Source organism: Pseudoliparis swirei, chromosome 22 (assembly GCF_029220125.1).
Source record: "Pseudoliparis swirei isolate HS2019 ecotype Mariana Trench chromosome 22, NWPU_hadal_v1, whole genome shotgun sequence".
NCBI lineage: Eukaryota > Metazoa > Chordata > Actinopteri > Perciformes > Liparidae > Pseudoliparis > Pseudoliparis swirei.
This window is the reverse complement of record NC_079409.1, coordinates 10841116-10863819: the sequence shown is the minus strand read 5'-3', so window position 1 is coordinate 10863819 and position 22704 is coordinate 10841116. Positions and strand designations below refer to the sequence as shown.

The following is a 22704-nucleotide window of genomic DNA, read 5'->3' as shown; positions in this document are numbered from 1 at the left end:
CGATGAGCAGACAAACACAGGTCACACTATTTTAAACTCAACTTTTCTCTCCTTTAATAAATCAACATTTGAGACATTACATTTTGAATTGCAACCGTCACAAAAATACATTTTGATAAAATGGATTTGTAGAAAGGATTTCGCTGATCACATCGAACCAACCGTGTAATAAACATGCTCGGTACAGCAGTCGTTTGATTCTTAACTTCTATGGCACTGTGAAGGGAAAAGCAACTCCTGCTGCACCGAGTGACGTCACTGGCATACGAAAAGAAAACAAATGGGCCCAGATCCTATTTTTCTGTTAAAGATACCCCAAATTTCAGCATGTAAACAGAAATACCACAAAGCTGGCAACAGACATGATTGCAAAAGAGTTTTACAATATGCCTGCAACATGAAATGTGAATCACAACGACCAGGATTTAATCCGGCTGTGTATTCCTCACCAGAGCACTGAGTATGCTGCAAATGAAAATAGTAAAACCACAAATGGCTTCTTGTCCAATTATTTTCTCTCTCTCTTGTGATCAGTTTTGTATTTCAACATCAATTCAACAAACATCATTCTCAACAGTATATATTATTGTGACAAAAGAACATGATGCAGAGTAAAAGACAAAAATAAACATCTTTACAAAATAAATCTTTACACTCGTTGCAAAAATGTGCTTCATGAGCGTCCAATTGTCTCACCTCTCAACTTTTAGTACAGTTAAAATACTCATCATAACATGATCTGATTTGATCTACATTACACTGTAAACAGCGTTCCCACTAAAACCACAATAAGCACACATGTAATGTGGGAACGTGGACTTGGTTCACAGCGCAGCCATCAGGACTGTGTCTACGCCAGGTAGTGACAGTCTTCAGATTACACAGAGGAGGGAACAGCACTGTAGGTAGTTTAAAAACACTCAATCCTTTCCCAATATAAAAAAGATGGACTTGGCTGGGTATGAAAACCCAAACGTACAGTAACAAGACAATGTCAACACGAGACCAACTTCAACTAAAACAGTCATGCGAGAAAAGAAGCGTTTCAAGTTTTAATTTGATTACAAACTATTCTGAAACTTCAGGGTGGATTGAATTTCCTCCATGACAGAATAAATAAATGTCCTGCATGCCTCAGTCCTTAGAATAAGACATCTTCATGCTCTATCATCAGCTGCATCACTAGTTTCTGCTGCCTCATGTCGTTCAGGGTCGTCAAGGCGTTCTGCTCTGGTGGTTGCATCAGCGTCGGACCGTAGACGATCCCCAGGTTCTCAGCATTCATTAAATTGTCCTTCTCGAACTGTGTCACCCTGTACAACCAAAGAAGATCAGCAGTCTGTGAGTAAATAGAACTAGGCAAAATGCAAAGAAAAAGCTACATGTTTTTAAATATTTGAATATGAAATGACTTCCTTATTTTCAACAAATCCAATGAAAAGACCTTAACTAATAAAGTGTTAGTCTGTCTCTCAATACTTTAAGACTTCTTTACTCTTTCTTTGGCAAACACTAGTTGTAACAGGCTGAATCATTTCCTCAAACAGCTGGGCACTGGAGTTAATAACAAAGGTTACTCAAACAGCAGTTTGGTGTATGTTGGATCTGCGGTGCTCATGTTCATTGTAATAAAGGAATACATCCTAAAGAGCACGTTTTGGTCATGGCACAGATGATTATGATAGAAGAGAAGATGCCATTCACTCAATACTTGGTAGGGGAATAATGTATTATTGTTTTTGGTCTTTGCAAGGGGGTTGAAGCTAGATCTTCACATGAAAGAACAAAAAACATTGCCTGTCCTTGTATTAGTGACTTGTGTGTGAACTGACCTCTTGAGGTGAGCCATCAGGTAACGTAGGGTCTCGTAGTGGGCGGGGGGGAGCTGCAGCAAACTCTCGTGGATGGCCTCCAGTCTGGATTCCGCACTTGGAATTTCTACATTTCAATAGTAATATGATTAGTATCAGTGCACTGCAGGGTAGCGGCAACACAGTAATGGCATTAAGAAGTCCAGATTGGAGAAGCGCTTACTCGCAGATTGAATAAATTTGGAGTACAAGTCAAACGTAATGACTGGAATGGGAAGGTCTCTTAAGTAGAGCTTCAGAGCACCAGCAATAATGTTGATGTCTGCATAGGCACTGGCACTGATGTCTGCCTTTACACCATCTGTTGATGAAAAAGAAAATATGACTGACATGTAATATTGGATGCAGTGATACATAAAGGCTGAATGTTCTTGTGTGCGTCACAAAATAACGGACAGTGCTGTTTGGTGCCGCACTGAAGCTAAAACAAGCTTCTCATTTAAAAGCATGGCCCTGTAGACTAAAACCTCAGAGGCCAAATAAATCTGATGTCAACAAACCTCGGTCAAAGGCAAGCCTCACTTCCTCGATGTGCTCTGAGAAGCCAGACACTCGGTAGAGACCTTCAGATGTCATGCCTGCAACAGAACATTAAACAGAGAGGTTTTTGTCAGGAATTTCTTTTCTTATCCCTCACCCTACCCCCCATTCTGCACCATAGGCACAACCCTCTATGACCTAGAGACAATGTTGGCATTTATTCTAACACAGCTATAGATGAGCATCTACTAATCACACTCTACGTTCCGCTTTCCTTTCTCTGAAGTGATCGATGGGTTTAAATGTGATGCCTGAATAACTGCATTCTACCTCTCAGCTCTATCTCTCGAATGCACATGTCCACCACCATGGGCCGTGTGGTGTTATGAGCTTTGACAAGCGTGGTGAGGTCACAGCTGAACACTTTCTTTATCCTGCGCAGGTCCGGCTGGCAGTCACTGGGAACCAGTTTGGAGCACTGTTTGTGTACATTCAGTCCACAATCTAGGAGAGCAAGAGATAGATGAACAGAGAGAGGGAGAGATTAGTCTCAGACTGAAGATATAACACAATCATCACCGCAGGCCTAAGACAGCCGTCTGGAAGGGTTTCCCAGAGTCGCTGATAGACTGCGCCGCCGCAGTTAAGCTATCTGCATGCCCTGCGCCAAAGGTGGAGCATGGGTGCGGGGGGGGGTTCTTGTCACAGTTTCAGTCACATGAAGCATGCTGGACAGCTGGCGAGAGCAGTGTGTGTGCAAGAAACACAGCAGCTTGTGTGGCGGCACAGCTTGGAATGAAGGTTTTTGAGGAGCCGTATTTGTAGACGGGCGTCTGACTGAAATTGTTCATCACAAAGAGGTTTTTACTGCCCGAGCGACGTTACCGCCGGTCTGCTGATTGGGGTCCTCGCTTACTGTCAGTGCTCGGAGAGAGAGTGTAGCAGCAGATAAGAAAGAAAATGGGCGCTCGACGGGGAGTGAGATAGGACAAAGAAGTCTCTCCGGTTTCCCACAGCACATGAGGTGTCTGATGATAGCAGCGTTTGCCTCTGGCTTATCAGCGTGGCCAATGTCTCAACAACAAACACTGTTTAGGGAGGAAGCGGCCAAGTTCACTGATGTGCACATCAGTTTCATGCCTGCGCAGGGAACACATCTTGTGACCATGGAGGTCCTAAAAAATCCACTGAGTTCTCCTACGTAATCAAACACTTAGATCTGCTGCTATATTTGGCCACAATTACAGTGCATTTGACCTGTGATTGACTGCATTTTGTTGTCGTAGTGATTTCTGTTGACGGAGAAGCATTTCTCCCATTGGCATATCAATGTGATCAGCGTACTGCGTAACATGGCATTTATTTGCACAGTAACCAGATAAAAGTGAATTATGAAACAGCGTGTGAAAACATCTTGTTGTGCTTCCGTTGGAAGACTGTGATTAAACAGGAGGGTACAAAAACAGGGATATCAGTTACAGCCGTGATTATATCAAAGTGTTGCTGTGAAAAGAATGAGCTTTGATGAATCACTGACTCAACTTGTTTGTCACAGACGCCACAGGAATATAATCGATCCCACCATTTAAAAGCATGCATCTGAAACACCCGTGACAGGACAGAGTCAGACACAGATTATACACCACTTGGGTATTTTAAGACCTATGTGTCGTTCTTTGTGTAATGCATGACATACTACTTTGATACCTGAGCAGCGGACACCCTGGGCGATGAGGCCCCACATGAAGTTGGCACAGTACTCGCACCAGTGCGGCCCTCGAAAGGTGTGTACCTGGGGTTTAGAGAGGGCATTGTCAGACATGAACAAACACACGCCGCATATTGCAAGTCATCGCCATGTCCAGTCCTAACGGGAGAATCCGTCTTTCATGTCCGGGACAGTGATTACCTTGTGATCCCGAGTGGATGGGACCCCTTACCAAATGAGAGCAGTTGTATATACAAGGTAGATTAAAGGATTTACTATAATGTGGATGGCATCTGCTCCGGTGCAATCGGATACATGCAGGCAGCCACAGAGGCAAGCCCACTGCGCACCCTAAAAACACAGCTCAGATGGTAAATGGAGGCCTGTGCATGTACACACACACACACACACACACACAAACACACACACACCTTCATTGGTACATTGAATAGGTAGTAGTAGACTGATGAGTGAAGAGGGCATACAGCAGGTGGTAAATGGAGTTTTTTTTGTTCTTTTTCAAAGGGGAATATACAAAAAGCTGGGGTCATTATAACCGGCCTGTTCACTGAAACCTAAGATACAATTGCAAGAATGTTGAGTCGCCCAGAGGCAAAGTGTCCCTGAATTGTCCTTTGCACATCTAAAAAAAACTTCAACTTTTTTCTGCTTTTCATAATGTCTCTCTCTGACTGTCACAGAATAAAACAGTGTCGACACTTATCAACTCCAGAACGTTTTTTTTTACAAAATCAGCAGCCAAAAGCATAAAGAGCTTTAAAATCAATGCTCATCAATGTGCTCTGCTAACGGCTTGCAGGACAGTGTATCTATTAGTGCCCCTCAGTGCATATGGGTGTCAGCTGCATGTGTGCTCATTAAAACAGTATCATACACTTTGGTCTATGATGGGACGAGCAAACATCGGAGGCAGCCAAAGACTGTGAAGGCGCCTCTCCTAGGGAGTACTTAACCACAGCAAAGAAACTAACAAACATAGAGCGTGAATAGAAAACTGCAGAAAATGTTTTTTCTTCTTTGGAGAAAAATAATTAATTAATTTAATGAATAAGTTTTCAGCAGCCATCAAACTATTCTTAATAAAAACCTGCTCACCTTGAAGTTGTGTATCTTCTCGTAGAAGCACTGCTTCTCCGGTGTATCTTTCAAGGCACTGCGTCGCACCAGAGGTGAGGAGGATATCTGTGAACAGGAGGCCAACAGTTTAATGGGCTTCCACAGAAGTGCTCCCTTGCTCCCTAGTTTGACTCCCAGAGCCAAAGCCAGCAGCTCCTGACGCTTCCTCTCATGTCTCTTAGCCTTGTGGGTAATCAAGTCCCCTCCTCTGTTTCCTTCAGCGCCAATGCTGTCCTGCTCGGGCTCCCACAGACTCTCCATCTCCTCTGAGGAAAGATGCTCAGGCGAGACGTGGGTGCTGTGCCGCAGACGTTGCCGGCAACAGCCCAGCGCAGAGGTGGCAGCGACACTCCACTCCCCTCTGACCCAGGAGGGCGACTGACGACATCCAGCGCGGGGTTGACTCTGCATCTGGTCGGATTCCAGCGGCAGCAGCCAGCAAGAAGAGCAGAGGGAACGGGTCGCTAGTGGGCGGCCTGAGGGCAGGAGTGTGCCTCACACAATGGCCCTCTTTCACACACCCAGAAAGAGGGAGAGAACAGGGTTTCTGATAGGGAGGGGCCAGGAGGTTGAGAGTGAGGGCAGTCGGGTGCTGTCAGGACCGCTTCACACAGCTCAAAGGCTCTGTAAAGAAGGATCAATAGTGCAGAAGCCCTCTTTATTGCACAGAGCACACTCCCATTAGCACGCTGCCTCCCGGACACACTCCACTCCACGAGAGATAAAAGTCAACAGCTCTCAGTGAGTGCTGAATCTCCTAAGCGGGTCAGTCGACTGCTCAAAAACCGGACCGAGGAAGATTCTCCTGTCTGACAGAGCTGGGGCTGTGTCCCCGTAATTCAAACAGATCTTGACCTCCACCTATGTCAGTCGGCGGGTGGAATTCCCCACTCTGACGTCCAGACTGGATGTCCCAGACACTTTGACTGCAGACTACTCCGGCCAATCACAATCACTCCTCTCAAAAGAGCATGAGAGGTGGACCATCAACTGGGATTGGGAGGAATTACTGTTATAATCCTTACACAGAATAATCCTGCAGTGCCCAAATCCAAGTAAAATCCAACAGCAGGCTCATTTGTAGGTCTGCAGCCATTTTGGCAGCGGGAGTCTGCTGCCATGTCCATGCTGACTTTGTCCCGATTAGCTTGTAAACAACCAGTAAACAGCACCAGAAGGCTCTCGGCTTTTCTAATTAATCAACAAGCTTTGAGCAAGTACACAACAATAACAACATGTACTGCATGCAAACTACATGTCAAATATCAGGCATCTGCACGTTTTGCCAAACAGCTATTTTATAGATCAGCTCAGCTTTAACATGGGAAGACATGACAAGAGACAAAAGGTTGACCTACTTAATGAAACACGGAGGAGAGGTCATAAAGTGAGTACGCATTGGATGTGCGATGATAAAGAGCTGGAGCAAACTCAGAGTCGTGAGGCCGAGAGCAAAAGAGCCCAAAGGACATCTGCAAGGCTGAGATTAAATGAAAGGATTGTCAGCGTACAGATACAGGAGCAAAGGCAAAGATTGCTGTGGGCTTTTTGTGTCCCAGCTATTTCTTTTTTGTCTCTGGCGTCTGGAGACAACAGTTGATACCTGATAGCTGAAAGAGTGACAGGACAGGTGAAGATTGTCGTGATTGTGGTTGGCATTCCTTGAAAAGACCTACACATACCATACCATACATTTCAGCTCTACAGCTAAGTCTGGGGGGACAGATGAGGAATAGACCACTCCGAGATATGTTAGCCCTGGAGGGAGGGAGGACGAGGGCTGCACTCTTTGTCTGCAGGCAGATGGCTTCTTGTCTCTTAAAGAAGAGCGTGGAAGAAAGGACACAAAAGGTGGTCACACAACAAGCTCGGCTTTCTTTTCAGTGACTTGGCTCTTTTATTTCTGCAGGGCCTTGTGGGAGCACAGCTGAGGGACTCTGTTGTGACCATAGACTCATAGAGTACTTGGAATCATGGGGAAACGGCACAGTGGGCACCGACACAGTATGACACCGGGATACAGCTACACATCCCAAACAAAACAGCCCACTGACGGGAAGGAACCAAGACATTCTGTGACGGGTAACAGCAGTCACGGATATCAATGTTCAAAAATGGAAGACATTGCCTAATGGGTCTTCAATAGGAACCGTGAAGATTGATCTATTTGTCTGTGTCCGCAACTGAAAATAATTAAGCATTTCCAAAAGTCTGGAAATGTACAATTACAAAGCGGTGCGAGGAGCATTTATACAACTGAAAACTAAATCACGTGAATGGCTGTTTTCGCATTTGCCTGAATTGAAACTCTCAGGAGAGAACCGGTAATTATCCAAACAGACAACGTGACAATTACTTTGTAAATCCTTTCGGGGTATGCGAGCAGACCGGCATGTCATGAGAGCATCACTCCGATCAAACCAGTGTGGTGAGTATCAGGAGGAATGTGGCAGAGCTTTTGGCCACTGAGGAAGAGGCGAAGTACATTCAGGAGGTTGATCTACAGGTTGAGTTGCCCCCCCTCCTCTCTCTCACCTTCTAGGAGCATTTTAATTACACAGGAATTTGCAGTAACAGCAATATGGTGGTATCAGCCTTACACCGAGTAAATACCCGTACATTTGGACTATACAGTGAAGCCAGTGTGGCTGCAATGCCCCAGGGCGGGTCTGTGTAATTGGTAAGCATGGAGTTCAAAACGATACCACAGATTTGAACCTTGAGGCCGGGTCTCGGCTTCTTGGACACATAATATTCGAGCAGACGGAAAACGTTTCTTTTTTTTCTCCATTTGACTGGCAAGTGGTTTTCAAACGCTGTCTGACGAAGTCTGCCATCATCACAGCTGTCACTCACTCAGATCCTTGTGTATAGAATTTGGCAGGAGGAAAATGAAGTCATATTTTTACAAAGGCGCCAGGATGACTGACACATTTACGAGCCACGTGGAGGTTAATAGGAGGCTGCGGTCCACATATTTGCAAACATTATCGCTGCAACTCAAACAGAACGCGCCAGTGCTGCACACTGTTCAATAAAGCTGTGTGTTAGGCAAACATAGGTTAGTCTGTGTGTCTTAGAGCGTTTGTGAGGGAAGTCCATAGCTCTAGAGGTTAGTAGGGGCATGTAGGTCTGAGCTTATTTGAAACCACTATAAATCTGTTGCTGACTGACCGATGGTCATTAGGTTCAAACTAATTAATGGCTTATGTTTCAAGCGCCAGAGACCAAACTGAAGACTTAATGATGCAACAGATGCTCCTGCTGACAGGGCTGCCATATAGGCCGACATCTTAAAGACAAAGAATCTCCAAAGCAAACATCTGGTCTTCAAGCTGAGAGACACAGAAATGATACAGCAGAAGAAAGAAGAAGAATATATCCGTATATGTTAATAAAAAGAGCTGGTGTGACTCTTAGTGCCTTCATCATCCCAGAAATATAAGATGAAACAAGTTAAGATTGCCACCTAGTGGAGGGAGAGTTAGGATTCTTCCCTTGGAAGAAAACAGACATTCCTCGTTCCTCACTGATAAATCATTCACACACTTCAATCCGACTACAGCTCACGAGTGCCAATGAACACAATGTGCAATTTGTCTCACCCAAGATCGGTGTGTCTGATATGCGTGGCAGACAGAGCAAAGTCTCGGTCCCCTTGGTCATCATTACCTCTCAGTAGAAGCAGTGAAGCATGGCTGCAGTGAACACACCCGAGGGCTCCAGGGATACTGTACGTCTCCTTCCAGGACAAAGTGTCCTCTCACTGGAAATGTTCAGCAGCATGGGAGTAGATCTTACTCTTGGTATTAAACAGTGTCGCTCACAGGAACGAGGGGATCTACCAGATAATCATCATGTACCGAGACAATGACGTTTCTAAATAAGATATATATATATATATATATTATTACTGGACAAGGAGCCAAAGTCTTAGTCAAGGGGATTTCATGTAAAACCTTGAAAATATATATATATTAGTAATATCCTACACATTTTTTATGAAAAACTTCAAGTTTAGCTTCAATCAAGTATTTATTTTTAAGTGTGTATTGAGCACTGTGGAATAACAATGCTCATGTTAGAATCGAATAATGAGTGAGCTCTCTTGAAGCATGGTCCTCTCAGAGATAGATCTGCAAATCAATTATATATATGAATCAATTCATTATTTTTTGTTTGTCTCCAAAATGTTAGATAATAGTATAAATAGTCCATCACGAGTTAAACTAAGGTTACATCTTCAGTGTGCTTGCTTTGTCCAACAGACCAAAACTCAAATATGTAAATGTGAAATGTAAAGCAGAAGCCGAGAGCGAGAAGAGAATGTCAATACCAACCTCATGAAGCTGGCCTGGTCACCTCAGTGACAACGAAACTCAAGGAAGTTACCGATCACGGCCACGGCATGTCATGTTAACATCTTTGATATGGATTAAACAAATAGACACATAACATGTTCATTAAGCATCTCTCGTGGTGCTGGTACGTATATATGTTGTTCCCTTTGCACAGAAGCAGACCCGGTTCCGAGTACGGTGAGTTCAGCTATTTGATTATCAACATTGTTGACTCTCAATTCAGTGAGTCATCATTTCCACTCGCGATGGAGAGCCAGGCGGCCACACAACAGCATCTGTGAAGCAGTGTCTTGCTCATGGACACTTGACCCAGGTAGATACGTTGGCTCTGAACCTTTCCGATCGCCTCTTTACTGCACACAAAAGGACAGCACACTTCCATGATCATGAAACTCACCTTTTCATCTCTCTGGAATGTGACCCTGCGTGATTCTGTGCGTCCACGGCTCAGCCTGTGCACCATCTTGTCCTTCAGCAACGAGGTGTACCCGAGATGCTCGTAGATGGGGTTGGTGGTCATTTTGGCGATGTACTCTGCCGCCTTGGTCTCGATGTAGAGAGTGATGAGGGCGTCCGTCACAAGGTCATGGACCGACTCGAACCTCTTCTCCCCGACAAAGTGCTTCCCGTCATAAAACAACCGGTAGTTGAGGGTCTGGTGCCCAAACCTGGATTGAGGCACATGGAGAAAGAGGGGGAGCAGAGGTGGAGTAGATGAAAAAAAGAGAAAGAAGGTGGGGACTCAGCGAGGACTGGGCTGCTCTCATGGCCGACCTTTCAGGGGATTCTGTGCTGGATACTGATGCTTTTGGTACCTTAAGGCCAAGGTGTGAGTCCCTGGCTGTCTTTGGCTTTCCCTGATGAGGTAAGCCCCCTCTGCTCCCGCCAGAAGCTCATCTGCATATTCCCGAGAGATCATGCCATGAAATCTACAGAAATAAATACAAATAGAGTATAACTCTTCCTCCAATATTATGTTATACTGAAATACATAGAAGAGAAACATACACACAAAATACACATCCATCCACTTAAACCCCAACCACATCTGATGTCGGGCAGGGATGATAAACAAAACTATCCTCTGCACACAGTAATATTTGAGGCATAACAAAGATGGAAGTAATAAAGTCAGACTCACTCTCTGCCGTAGTATTTGGGTCTGTTTTCCATCTGTAAAGAAGATACATATTGGTTTGAGCAATACATATGAAAGCTTTGTGAATTGTTCTTGCAGCCTGTATGAAAGATAAAGGAATACACACCAGAGGACAGATTATCTCCATGTGTGCCCCTGTGTGTATTTGCAGCAATCGCACCATAAAGCCAAATCACAGACTGTGGAGATGAATTAGAGGCAGTGTAAGAAAACAGCTGGTGATACTGTATATGGCCAGCTGCAAATATTTAATATTTAGGGTGTTACCATGTCACGCCAGGGCGTGTAGTGTGTCTGCATTACAAGGATATGGCTAGAAAAAATGACCTCATCTCGTACATCCACCTGCCATTTTTATTATCCACATCCTCTTTCCATTCAACTTTATAGACGATTATGTAGAATCTCTTTTAAAACTCAGTTATGATCATTGGGGATTTATATCAAACATAATTGTGTGCTTTGATTTAACGGGTAGCCACTAATCTCACACAGCCAACCCACAACTTTCACTTTGCTCCTCACAGCGTGGCAAGACTGGAAATAGGATGAGACATGCATCATCTCTGGTACAACAGGAGCCCGACAGTGAGGGCAGTAACAGGAAGAGTCACTTTTCCCGTAGCTGCATTCACAAAGCTCAGGGAATATACGTCTATGCTGTCCAGAAAAAGTGTTCCTGCTGCTTGCAATGAGTTTATCGACTTGTTACTCTTAAAGTGAGAGTCCGGGGCCCATGGGAACATTGGAACAGGGTTTGGCTTGCTGGAGTCAGTCCCTCTTGATCCCTTTCTGTGGTGCTTCCAATGTAAGTGATGGAGGACATTAAATCCTCAGTCCTCCTCCTATGCAAAAATGTGTTTTAAAGTTGATCTGAGGCTATTAAGAGGTTTCAGCTGTCTGCGTCGACGATTCAAGTGGATATCATCCAGAAAGTCCCATTAGTACAAAACTCCCACTTTTTAGAAAGACTTGGAAAAGTGTGATCCTGTCCTCTAAATCTTCTAGGTTGTAATGTGCTCACTACATAATAGATGGTTAGCAGTTGTCTCCTTCATGCAGAAGGAGATCAAGTTAAATACATTTCCTAAAGGCAAAGAATAAGCCATGCCGTTGGAGGATCAGAGTTTAGTTCCTTATGAGGTGTGGGCAGCAACTCAATCCCCTAGAGGTTACTGATTGGTCCGGCTGCCAGCTGCTAGACTCAATCATTTCTCTGTGAAAATGTCCAGGCTAAAACCGGAGAGTGAAAACGGAGTGAAAACTGAGAAACCTGATATATACTGTGGCTGCCTGGCTGTTAACTGAAAACCTCTCAACGGGCTTTGGAAGTAAATGGAATGAATTCTTAGAAATAAGGTAGTTTAGTTTTAACCTTAGTCGTTTATTGTCATAAAAAATATATATATTTTGTGAAGCACATTGTATGACTTCTTGTAAAAATAATGCTTTATTATTATTATTAAGATTTTTTAAATGTGTTTATTTAATTTTGATCATATAGAGTTGTAATGCTGAGAGAATTACTCATCGACAGTAAAATACCAAACAACAAGCTGTTTCCAGCTTCCTTAATGTGAGATATTATTACAGTTTAGCTTTACAGATGTACTGACCTCCTGAGGACATGTGATCCTCTTTGGTCTCTGGGCTTCCTGCTGTAGTTGGTACACTGTTAGAGAAACACATGGATGTTAATAAAGGCCCTCTGCCCCTCGGAGCTATGTACACACGTTGTAATTACATGCATTTTGTAGATGCGTTACCGAAATAGCAGGAAACTAAATGATGTAGGACAGCTTTCAGACACCGGACATCAAAAACTGTATGCACTCAACAGCCTTTAGTCTGGCTTCTGTGTGCAGCTCTGACTCAGTGCAAAGGTAACAAGGTACAACAGTACCATTAGCTTCTATATGCAAGGCGAAGCAGCCCGTGGTTTACATGACAAGAGCCATATATCTGCAAGCTATTTGTGTGAATTACCATGAGTTGTGCACGAACCGAAAGTGCACAATACTGGAATAAACTAATACTTACACTTCTAAACACACGCATGCTGCAAACCCATGCTTCTCTGTATTAGGAGTACTTAACGTATCAAAACAACTCAAAGTTAATCAGTGAACCAAAGTGAAAATGGATTTGAGGGATTTGTGCCACTCAGTGTAATCGCCACAAATGCCTCACAGAATAAGTGCATCACGACTCGTGATTAAAAGTGATGCCGAGGCAACGCTGGCGTTCCTGCTGGTTCCCAGAACATCTCGAGATGTCTGACAGGATGGAAATATCACCTCAACGGAAGAATCTGTAGCTGATTGAGCTTCCTTTCTTCATATCCAATTTGTAATTCTTCATCTGTCTTGGTTTCCTCTTTTATTTGACAAACTGGCACATTTCCAAACCAGACTCTATACACAAATCCTGCCATATTAACAGTCTTCATTGTTTTATACTAGTAGTTTCTCGAAGGGGTCTCAGAGAGACTTGGCAGTCTATAACCCGGTAAGATGTGGACTACACCAGAGTCCTCCTTTCTAACAACCGCTCCGATATTACAGCAAAGAAATCGCTGTGAGAGGTTGAGCCAAGTCTTCACCGAAGCAGATTCTCCAGGCCGGGGAAGGACGGCTCCTGACTGTGAATGTTTACGTTTCGTCAGGCTGACTTAAGCCAACCAGCGAGATCTGGACCTCATCCATTCCTGTGACACAGTGAGCTCTAAAAATACCTCCGCAGAGGACCAGAGCAGGCAGGAGAAGATGGGAGACTTCAGAAACCCAGCATTATTGGAGAATGATACGTAAAGAGACCTTTCATAAGAAAAGACAAAAACATCTATATAAACGCTTTGTCTCTATGTCTCTTTGCTACTTATAGATCAAAAATAAATGGGCCGTTATTTAAAGAAACAAGCAAAAGGCCGAAGTCAGGTCAATTCAGTCGAACACATTGCTAATCAGCATATAAAACAAATGAATTACTCACAGTAGGACTTCCATATGGGCGGTTGGTAATCCTCGGGGTCTGTGAAAGACAAAAATTAAGCAGGTTTGTCTTATTAACTCACGGTGGTGTTAGACTATTTTCTGTTGCATCACAATCTCCATTTCAAATCCTTTCCCAGTGGACTGACTGAGCCCCTCGCCATGATTATGTCTCTGTTGTTTATCTTTCTGTTATAATTATGCATATGGATTATTTCACACTGTGCAGCGGCCTCCCGGAATACACTTCTAATCAGTGTGTCTGCTTCAAGGACAATCAATACAGATGCCTGTGTGTTTCACTCGAAAAAACCCGAATCATTATTCACCCTAAAAACACAAGAATACAAACACACCAATCAACACGTAAGTAAATACATTTTACATCTCACAATCCACGGTGAGACGTTCCTCTGGGAAACACGGTGGCCGATTTATGATTATGTGATCACATTGCTGAAATAGATGATGGTGCTATTATGTTAGCATGAAAGAGTTAGGGAGGTGATGAAGTTAATGCCCTGTAGCAATTTACCCACCGGGTAAAGTAATGTATCACTAAGCGAGTACGAGATGTTGACAAAACATTTAACTACATCTCTCACCACAGCAACTCCATAACCGGTCATCACTGGCTGCCATTCACAGAATTGAGTATTAACAAACAAGTTCCGAGCCACATTCAGAGACATTTCATTTCACATCTGAATCTTACTGCACGTCCTGTTCACACAGCGAGACAATGATACAGCATTTAAACACGGTGGTCTACAGCCTTCACAGAAGCCGATGACACTAAATGCCAAATGCACGAGATTACCGACTCTAAATGATGAATGTTTCGAGTAATATCTCTCATTAAACTCCCAGCCCCATTGAAGGACTCAACCCACTGTGTGAATAATGAATCATGCCGGTCCAGAAGATACATGTCGCTCATTTAAAACATTCCTTTGCAACCATCAGCGCCACACGCCCCTGAAAGAAGTAAAAAACACATGAGAGGGCTTGAAAACCAGTGAGCACTTGTTAGATGTCTGCACTGACGTACAAGCAGCAAAACGGAGAAATGTGCACACATTAATGGCATCAATGTTAAAACCGTATTCTCGGAGAGTCCCTGTGTATACTTGTGCTATATTTATCTGTATAACTGACAGCACTTAAAGAGCTGGCAGCCACAGCGTTTGCTTCATGCTCATCCTCTCTGCTCACTGCAACATCATCAAACACACCAAATGCTCATCAATCGTCTCATGGTAATAGTCCTGTTACTTTGGAAAGAGCTGACTTTATTACACAGGAAAGACACGATAGGTGCATATGATCCAATGCTGAACCATTATGTAAATGAGGAAACAGCAGCTTGACTGAGAGCTGGATGAGAGTGAACCAAGTTGCTGAAGCCCTCCACTGAGATGTCTGCCTTCAAATACAATGTGATGTGTGGAAAAGGTATCGTCCTAACGCTGAAGCGTTGATACTCTCTATTGCACTCGCAACAGTCTGAAGGATTTATTCCACTGCGGCTTGTTTAAAGACTGTGATTTTTTCTGGTCGGCTGCCAAATACTCGCTTTTCAATGTGATTCGTTTTAATGACTAATGGCATTTCAGTCTGGAACTTCGGCTTCGGCTCTGAAGACGGAGCTCTCGGGAGGATTCTGATGCAAACACCAGCCCACACGTACACACACACACACACACACACACACACCTACATCAGGCCACACTGTGCATACCCACTCTCACACAAACACACACGTATATACGCAGACGCACAGGAAGAGAACATCAAAAAGAATTGCTAAGCAGATCAGAGTTTGCGTCTGAAGATCAGGGAGAATTAAAATTCTGGAGCAGCCAAAGGGATTTTTCCGCCCAAAGACAAAGCTATTAATTGTGTTGCCCTCCATTACTCTCCAGTCAGAGGCATTCAATAAAATAATTACCGACGGGTATTTGCTTTGTTGACAAAGAGAATACGTGATGAATGAAGATCAAGCTCGCCGAAAGACGTTTATCCCCTGAGATAACGTCTGATTTAGAGTCTGTGGTAACAAAAATAAATCTATAATTATATATATATAAATCTACGTCAGCACTTCAAACAATAACTTGTGTTGAGGTGTAATGAATACACGGATGACAACAAGTTTAGAGCATTTTATGACCTGAGGGTCGTGTTCAATATCACCCATGAGTAAGAAAAAGAAAATAGGATATAAAGAGAAGATATAAACACATCTGTGTAGAGTCATTTAATTTATCTGAGTAGAATGATGTCATGTCCAAATATAACTCACCACTAGACTATTTAAGTAGACACAACAAATAGAGTAGCTTTATATTGGCTTAAAAGGCTTCGTATTCAGCTGTAGCTGTAAAATACCTACCGAAACCGCCATTACCAGCAGAGATAATGTAATTGACCATTTTACGTTAAATCGCTGTAAATGTAATTTCCTGTGATTTTATGGTCAGGGGGAAATAACGGGCGTAATATGGTAATATACAACAATATAGATAAGAGTTTTCTATTGTAACAATAGCTTCGATGTGTGTTTTCTCAGGCTCGCAGAAGTGCTGGTTTCTTTACAGCCAGGGAAACATACCCCCATAGCAAAGAATGGTCTTCAGGATTTGCACGTGAGAACCTTTGATGCACCATGGGACCGGCTGTTTGAGTACCAGACGGGGATTTCTCTCTCCAAAAACCTGGATTGAGTCAAAGAGAGAGGAGCTCATACTGTTTCTGAAAACTCCAAGATAGATTCATGGGGAAATTCTCTTTGAACACTACAGACAGAAATAGCATTACTCTTTGTGCATTTAAGATTGGTTCAGTTTCTCAACCCTTAAAATCATCTGCCAGTAGAAAAAATTGGATCCTGGACTTCAGTGATCTATCTCTCCTCTCCTCCCAAAGCCTGTTACTAATTAATACTCGCTGTGGCTTCAAGGTCCCTCTGCAAACATACCAGCTACACGTCACTCAGCTCAGTGCATCGCATCTTCTCCGCTGTCTCACAGCAAGAGGAACAAGACCATCACTGTGTCAGCGTTACTGGGTCACACACACACACACACACACACACACACACGAGTGGAAAGGACGTACATGCACCTGCTCATCAATGTCGGGCTGTCTGTCTGAAGGTGAATGAGTCTGTCAACCTTTCTTTGTTTTGTTGTCTTTTTTATTTAAACTTATCAATTATGATATCCTCTATAACCCCCATCTCTTCTGGTGATCCTGAGGGTCATTGTTATCGTGACCTTGACTAAGCAATGATGATGATAATGATGACTCAGTTGGTGAGAAACCACATATTTCAGCCTTGCATCTTTCCTGTGTTAGTCAAGTGTATTTCTCTCCGCTCTGCTAGAGCTGAACCAGCCACTTGTTCAAATATTGGACTCCATGGATGATTTAGATGACTTCACTTCCTCATGTCTGCAATGTTATGGGCACCTACTTCTTGAGTTCACAGTTTCAATACTTTGATGTACTGGAAGAATAAGATAAGCTGTTATTGATCCCCAGAGGGGGGGATTCAGAGTTAGGAGGATCCATTCATGCAAAGACTTGTGCAGATCTCGCATGTTTTTCAATTTGTCTAATTTGCATTTAATAATTGATTTGGCCATTTATCAAACAAAGACAATAAGAGAATTTAAAATGAAAAAAAGTACATGGACACACACACACCACACACACACTGACATCACACACACACACACTGACATCACACACACACACACACACACACACACACACGGAATGCAGCAGATCTGCAGCAGGGAGACCATCTGTGTATTACACCGGTCCAACACAAGCATTTCAACACTACACTATGGTCCAGGTATGAGGGTGTGCGTTGTGTCCTCCGGGGAAACTGTATCTCTCGCACAACCCCCCCTCCCCGTCAGCATACTTGATAGAAATCCAGTCCGACATGATTTACACTGGTTAGGACAAGAACTAGATGTGGTGGAAAGATCTCGAGGTGAACTGCAGCATTTCCCCAACACATGTGCAGCATCGTGTTGAGCAGACAGCGTCTCTGTAATACATCGCTGTAATCCTGCCTCCCTGACCAATTTTGTCATATAAGTCGGGGAGCTCAAGGCATACTTTCATGCTCGATCCCTCAATTTATTTCCAACGTTATATTTCCTGGAGCCATCTGGCAAATGGTGTGCTGCTGGTACAGCACATGCTTTAGTGGCCACCCGCGCAAGGAATGTGTAGGAATCGCCCTGAACTCCACGAGTAGACAGAAAATATCGTTCCAGGGAAAGGAGAGATTTCAACACATGTGCTGCAATTGTGTTGCAATCCTTTCCGTTTCTCAGGTACCTTATTATGACTGGCCTCAAAAATGTTGGGTACATCTATTATGCACCGGTGTATAAAGTTTTATACAATGAGTCCCCAACCCCCAAACTGTTAGCATTTTTGTACTTTGCGGCTCAATGTTTATTTTCTTTTATAGGTTTTTGGTGAGCTGCCTAAAATAAGGTATGTGGTTAACACAAGCTTTAGAGATTCCAACGTTTTGTTCTATAATATATATATACATATATATATATTAATGTAGATTTTGAAGCTTTTCAGGTCTTAAAAAACGCGATCGCTAACAAGTTGCTGAATGAGACGACTAAAATTCCTCACGCCGACTCCACCATCACAGCCTCTTTTTTCTTCATGCTCATGTGACTGTGGTGTAGTTCATTCACAGCCTAACATTAGCTTCTGCAATTATAGACTGAGTCTATATAAAGCACTCTATACATTATAAAGTGGTTTCTATACATACCATTGTTACTTCAGTTCAATCATTTGCTGGAAGTACAGAAAAAAATCAATGTCAGCTCTCATAACACAGTTACTGTTGCCACTATCAAAAGTCAATAGTCAACACATAAAGCTGCCATCAGTGACACAAGTTGGATTAACTTTATTTACACACTCAACCCCAAACAACAGCCACCAAACAAGATAACTAGGCATCAGAGGCAGCTGAAATAACTACAACCAGGGCTCTTTGTTTGCAGTCAGAACTGACAACCTAATATGGAGCAGAAATGTAACCAATATTATTTTTTTGTCATGTGCCTCATAGACAAGATTATTCAAATGTTGAGTCTGACTGCCAAAGAGCTCTGCATGAACATAATAATACCCTTGTGACAACCACTCTATCCCTGGCAGCAGCGCAGCTTGTAACCTCTGATAATTATATTGAGAGCCCAAAAGTAATGACAACCCTCCAACGCCACAGAGAGGAAAGACTTTCCTCTTAAAGCAGCAGTGGTCAAAGAGTAAATCCACTGCGTTCTGAAACGCACACATGAGATAATGCTCTGGGAAAGTGTGTGGTTTCCACAGGCTATATCAGCTTGGAAACGACCGTTTGTCCCTCCCAATGGGCAATACCTCAAGAAATGTGACTCTACTTTGTGGTGTGCTTGGGGTGCAGAGAGAGTAAGAAAGTAAAACAAATATTATGGATACTATACAATGTCCTCCCGCTGTAAAAAAAAACATGTTGCCATGCTATGTTCAGTTCGCATTTGTTTGTAGGCGTAAAACGTATCGCTGCACGTTTTCTAGACTCTTCGCAGTAGAATATTAAAGTATTGATGGAAACAGCAAACATTGCTGGCATTATAAACAGCCTCACACACACACACACACACACACACAAATACACACACGCCTCTGGTACATGGCCAGGCTGCCACATCAAACAGTGCTTTGATAGTAGAGTTTGTACTTTATACCTGGGCAAACATGAGCAATGTGCTTTATCATCACAATGGGACAAGCATGGAACTTCTATTTTCTTCAGGGTTTGTTGGAACAGCTGCTAACACACTTTCTGTTCACATTCGGTGAAAATTCAACCCAGAATTTTAAATTCTTACAACTATATAATAGGTGGGACTCGCTGAATACCAACTATTATGCAAAGGAATTTGATTTGAGTTATGTGAACACTGTCAGTATGAACTGCATGGTGTTGATCGTATTAGGATTTTATTTTACAATTCCAGAGAATTGCATTTTGAAAATTGCTGGACTGAACAGGCCAAAGACAATCCTAACAGCCAGACAAGTGGAAAGTCAATAAGCGAATTATGAATGTACTGACATTCAAACCCCACGTCACACCGACTGCATCTCAATCCCTCCGCACATGAAAGGTGTCCTTTCCCTCAAATGTTTCCACCTCTGAAGCTACTTTAACAATGTGTTGGTTTCATGCACACCAAGCACGTGTGCGATTGAGATGGAGAAATAAAGAGGATGTGTCACATGTGGATTTATGCAAGATAATAAAAAAAGTTTGATTTCAGCTAAATAAAAGCAGAAATGTAAACTCCCCAAAAATGAATGTCATATTAGTATTATTAGCTTATTACTAGTAATAGTAGCTTTTATATTACGTGAAAAGCGTCAGCGTCTAGTGTGAGTGTGGGCTCTCTGAACTCTTACCGGAGGACACAGATGAACCGGAGAGGCTTGAGTTGCTGGATGCTGCCATGCCAGCCCGTTCCACGGCTCGGTTATTCCCGTCTGGCCACGGTGCGCTCACAGCAGCTCGTCCCCGGCGGGGCCTCCATTTCCCTCGAGTCCCGATAGGCTTCACCTGTGACGGCTCTCTCGGTGACTACTTCATGTCTCGTCTCGACCAGAGTGCACCACCCGTCTGCCTGAATCCGCCGATCCTTCCCTCCTTCTCTCCTTCCTCGCTGCGCGCCTCGGCGAGGAGCCCCCGCTGCCGCGTCCACTGAAGGTGCTGCGGCCGCGGATGGGAATAGTCAGACAAGCCTCAGGAATACACACCGTGGATCAGTTACTCCGAAGCCGGACAGACATCATCTGTGGGTCTGGAATGGTCTCATGTAGAAATGCAGCTATGGTGTCCATGTGCCACTTCAAGGATTGTAATAAACACACTGCAGCGGAGACGCGCCTTCTTAAAGTGAAAGTTTGGCGCGGGGTTGCCAGATGTGAGCCACTGCGAAATAATCTCTAAAACAAAAGACTTCGGGTCTGTTTGAAGAATCCAAAACAAATGTTTTGTGTCGAAACAAAGACATGAAAGTCGTGCAAGGGCTCAACTATCTGAACCACAGTGCTCCAGCTCGTAGAGACAGGAATGATCGTCAGGCATCTAGCGCCACCTGGTGGCTAAACACTAAAGAAACAGATGGATGAATGTGCAACTAAAATATAAGCAACTATATGAGACCAAAAATAAAATGATCTCGAATAAAACTATCTTTGTAAATTGCCACCAAGACATAATTAAGTAAAATCAGCTTTGAATACACAGCAGACACGTGTGTTGCACCCACCACCTCCTCACTGGCGCACATGAGCTGTCACAGTGCACACTTTTCTTTCCAGCTGTGAGTAGCTTCATTTCCAGTATTTTACCGCCCCCTCGTGGCCAAACATCAACAACTGCAGCTTTAAAAATGCAGGTATTTATCCTAACATTATTTGAGTTAAGCACAGATTTGAGGTACTCAGTGTTTTGTTTTTAAGTCAAGCATTCTGACATTAATAGCAGAACTCTAAAATTGTAATATTAATAAGAAGTGCCCTGTTGTTTTCTGGCTCACTGTCACGGCTGACTGGACACAAAGAACGGACCAGTCATCGTTAATGTTATAGGTAACACCTGTGCTTTTCCTACTCTGACAAGTGTCTGCAGTGAAAAGCCCTATAATATATAAAAACCTATCAAGCAAAACTATAAAGATATTGTGAGGGTTTTCGTATACATGGTAACATCTTTAAGCTAAATTAATAAATGTTAGGTCACTAGGTGACAGACACAAAGCTTGCACATACAGTATTATCAACAACATTTAATTAAATTAACATTTATAACAACTATTAACTTACACATCCAGCAGTCATAGAGCAACGTGAGTGTCTGGAGTTTCTGACGACCTGATGAATTCAAATCCATTATTCAGCTTTCTTCTTCCTCTGGTTTGGTCTTCATCAACTCCTGAAAAATATATTTGTTTTATTTTAATCTTTTATACTAAGTGGATGACTAACCTCTGTCTGGAGCCTGGTGCTGGGCATGTACATTACACACAATGCAACCTTAATTGTGAGCCAATGTAGAGAATCAATGTTCCATTGAAGACATTTGACATTGGAGTGTGCCTGCTTGATTGACAGGTGCCCCAGTCGATCAGTCAGCCGTGAGGCTTCACCTAACCTTTTATTCTCTAGTTTTGGAGAGGACAGTGATGAGCAAACTTAAACCAGTTAGTGTCACAGTTCCTATGCTGCCTAGGGATAAGCTAAGTGTACAGGAGGCTACACAAGCTGACTGAATATTATTCTTGTTGTGAGTTTAAAGGCAGCACTTTAACACTTTAAACAGTAAATACATGTAACGGGTTTGCTTACATGTAACTATCATTAACACATGTATATAACTAGTATATTCATTCAAGGATGCCATGTTCATTTGTTTTGTGAACTTCCACCAGCACCAGAGCTATACACTTTTGTTTGCATTGTGCGACACATAACTTTTTTTAAATACTTAACTTATTTTGCCGTTTTCTGTAAAATAACACTTTACAAAAGTTAAATAAGTATTAGAACGTAATGCTCAACCATAAAACGTCTAATTTGTTGATAGACCATATTTTTCGCGCACACATACCATATACATAGTACAGTGTATTAGCTACATAATAACGAAATAATAACTTAATAGAATAGCTATCACGACGTAATGATTCTTACCTGGTTTCCCTTTTGTTTGTCTGGCAAAAAGCTCAACACTTAACCTCGCGTTAGCTGAAGCAGCCTTCGCTGCTAACGTTACTTTGAAACAAACAGTTTACACAGTTTACTTACCAATTGAGAGCAACATTATTTGAAACATGAAAATGTTTGGTAGATGTTGTAGCACACACAACACGCCTTCCATGTTATAAAGGAAACTTAG

The 22704-nt window shown here is 43.0% G+C and overlaps 1 protein-coding gene across 2 annotated transcripts; it reads right to left on the bottom strand.

The window, feature by feature from the left end:
* Positions 1 to 35: 35 nt before the first annotated feature.
* chn2 (chimerin 2) lies at positions 36 to 22701 on the bottom strand. 2 transcript variants are annotated; one of them, XM_056443777.1, is made up of 15 exons: positions 22614 to 22701; positions 21633 to 21741; positions 20211 to 20514; positions 13708 to 13746; positions 12333 to 12388; positions 10699 to 10730; positions 10373 to 10486; positions 9955 to 10225; positions 5176 to 5262; positions 4059 to 4143; positions 2682 to 2855; positions 2372 to 2449; positions 2035 to 2172; positions 1833 to 1938; positions 36 to 1313 (listed from the first exon to the last, which is right to left on the bottom strand). In XM_056443777.1, the coding sequence occupies exons 3-15, from the start codon at positions 20257 to 20259 to the stop codon at positions 1142 to 1144; spliced, it is 1401 nt and encodes a 466-aa protein (XP_056299752.1). In that variant the 5' UTR covers positions 20260 to 20514; positions 21633 to 21741; positions 22614 to 22701; the 3' UTR covers positions 36 to 1141. The 2 variants fall into 2 exon arrangements, with proteins under 2 accessions (XP_056299752.1, XP_056299753.1); XM_056443778.1 differs by lacking the exons at positions 10699 to 10730; positions 12333 to 12388; positions 13708 to 13746; ... (1 more) ...; positions 21633 to 21741; positions 22614 to 22701 and having other exon boundaries at positions 10332 to 10462.
* Between the last annotated feature and the right edge of the window lie 3 nt (positions 22702 to 22704).

Coding starts and splice junctions, on each gene's coding strand:
- chn2 (XM_056443777.1), bottom strand. CDS start 20,259: ATGGCAGCATCCAGCAACTCAAGCCTCTCCGGTTCATCTGTGTCCTCC. Junction 2,856..4,058: donor CCAGGGTGTCCGCTGCTCAG/GTATCAAAGTAG, acceptor TTGCTCTCCTAG/ATTGTGGACTGAATGTACAC. Junction 2,450..2,681: donor TCGAGAGATAGAGCTGAGAG/GTAGAATGCAGT, acceptor GTTCTGTTGCAG/GCATGACATCTGAAGGTCTC.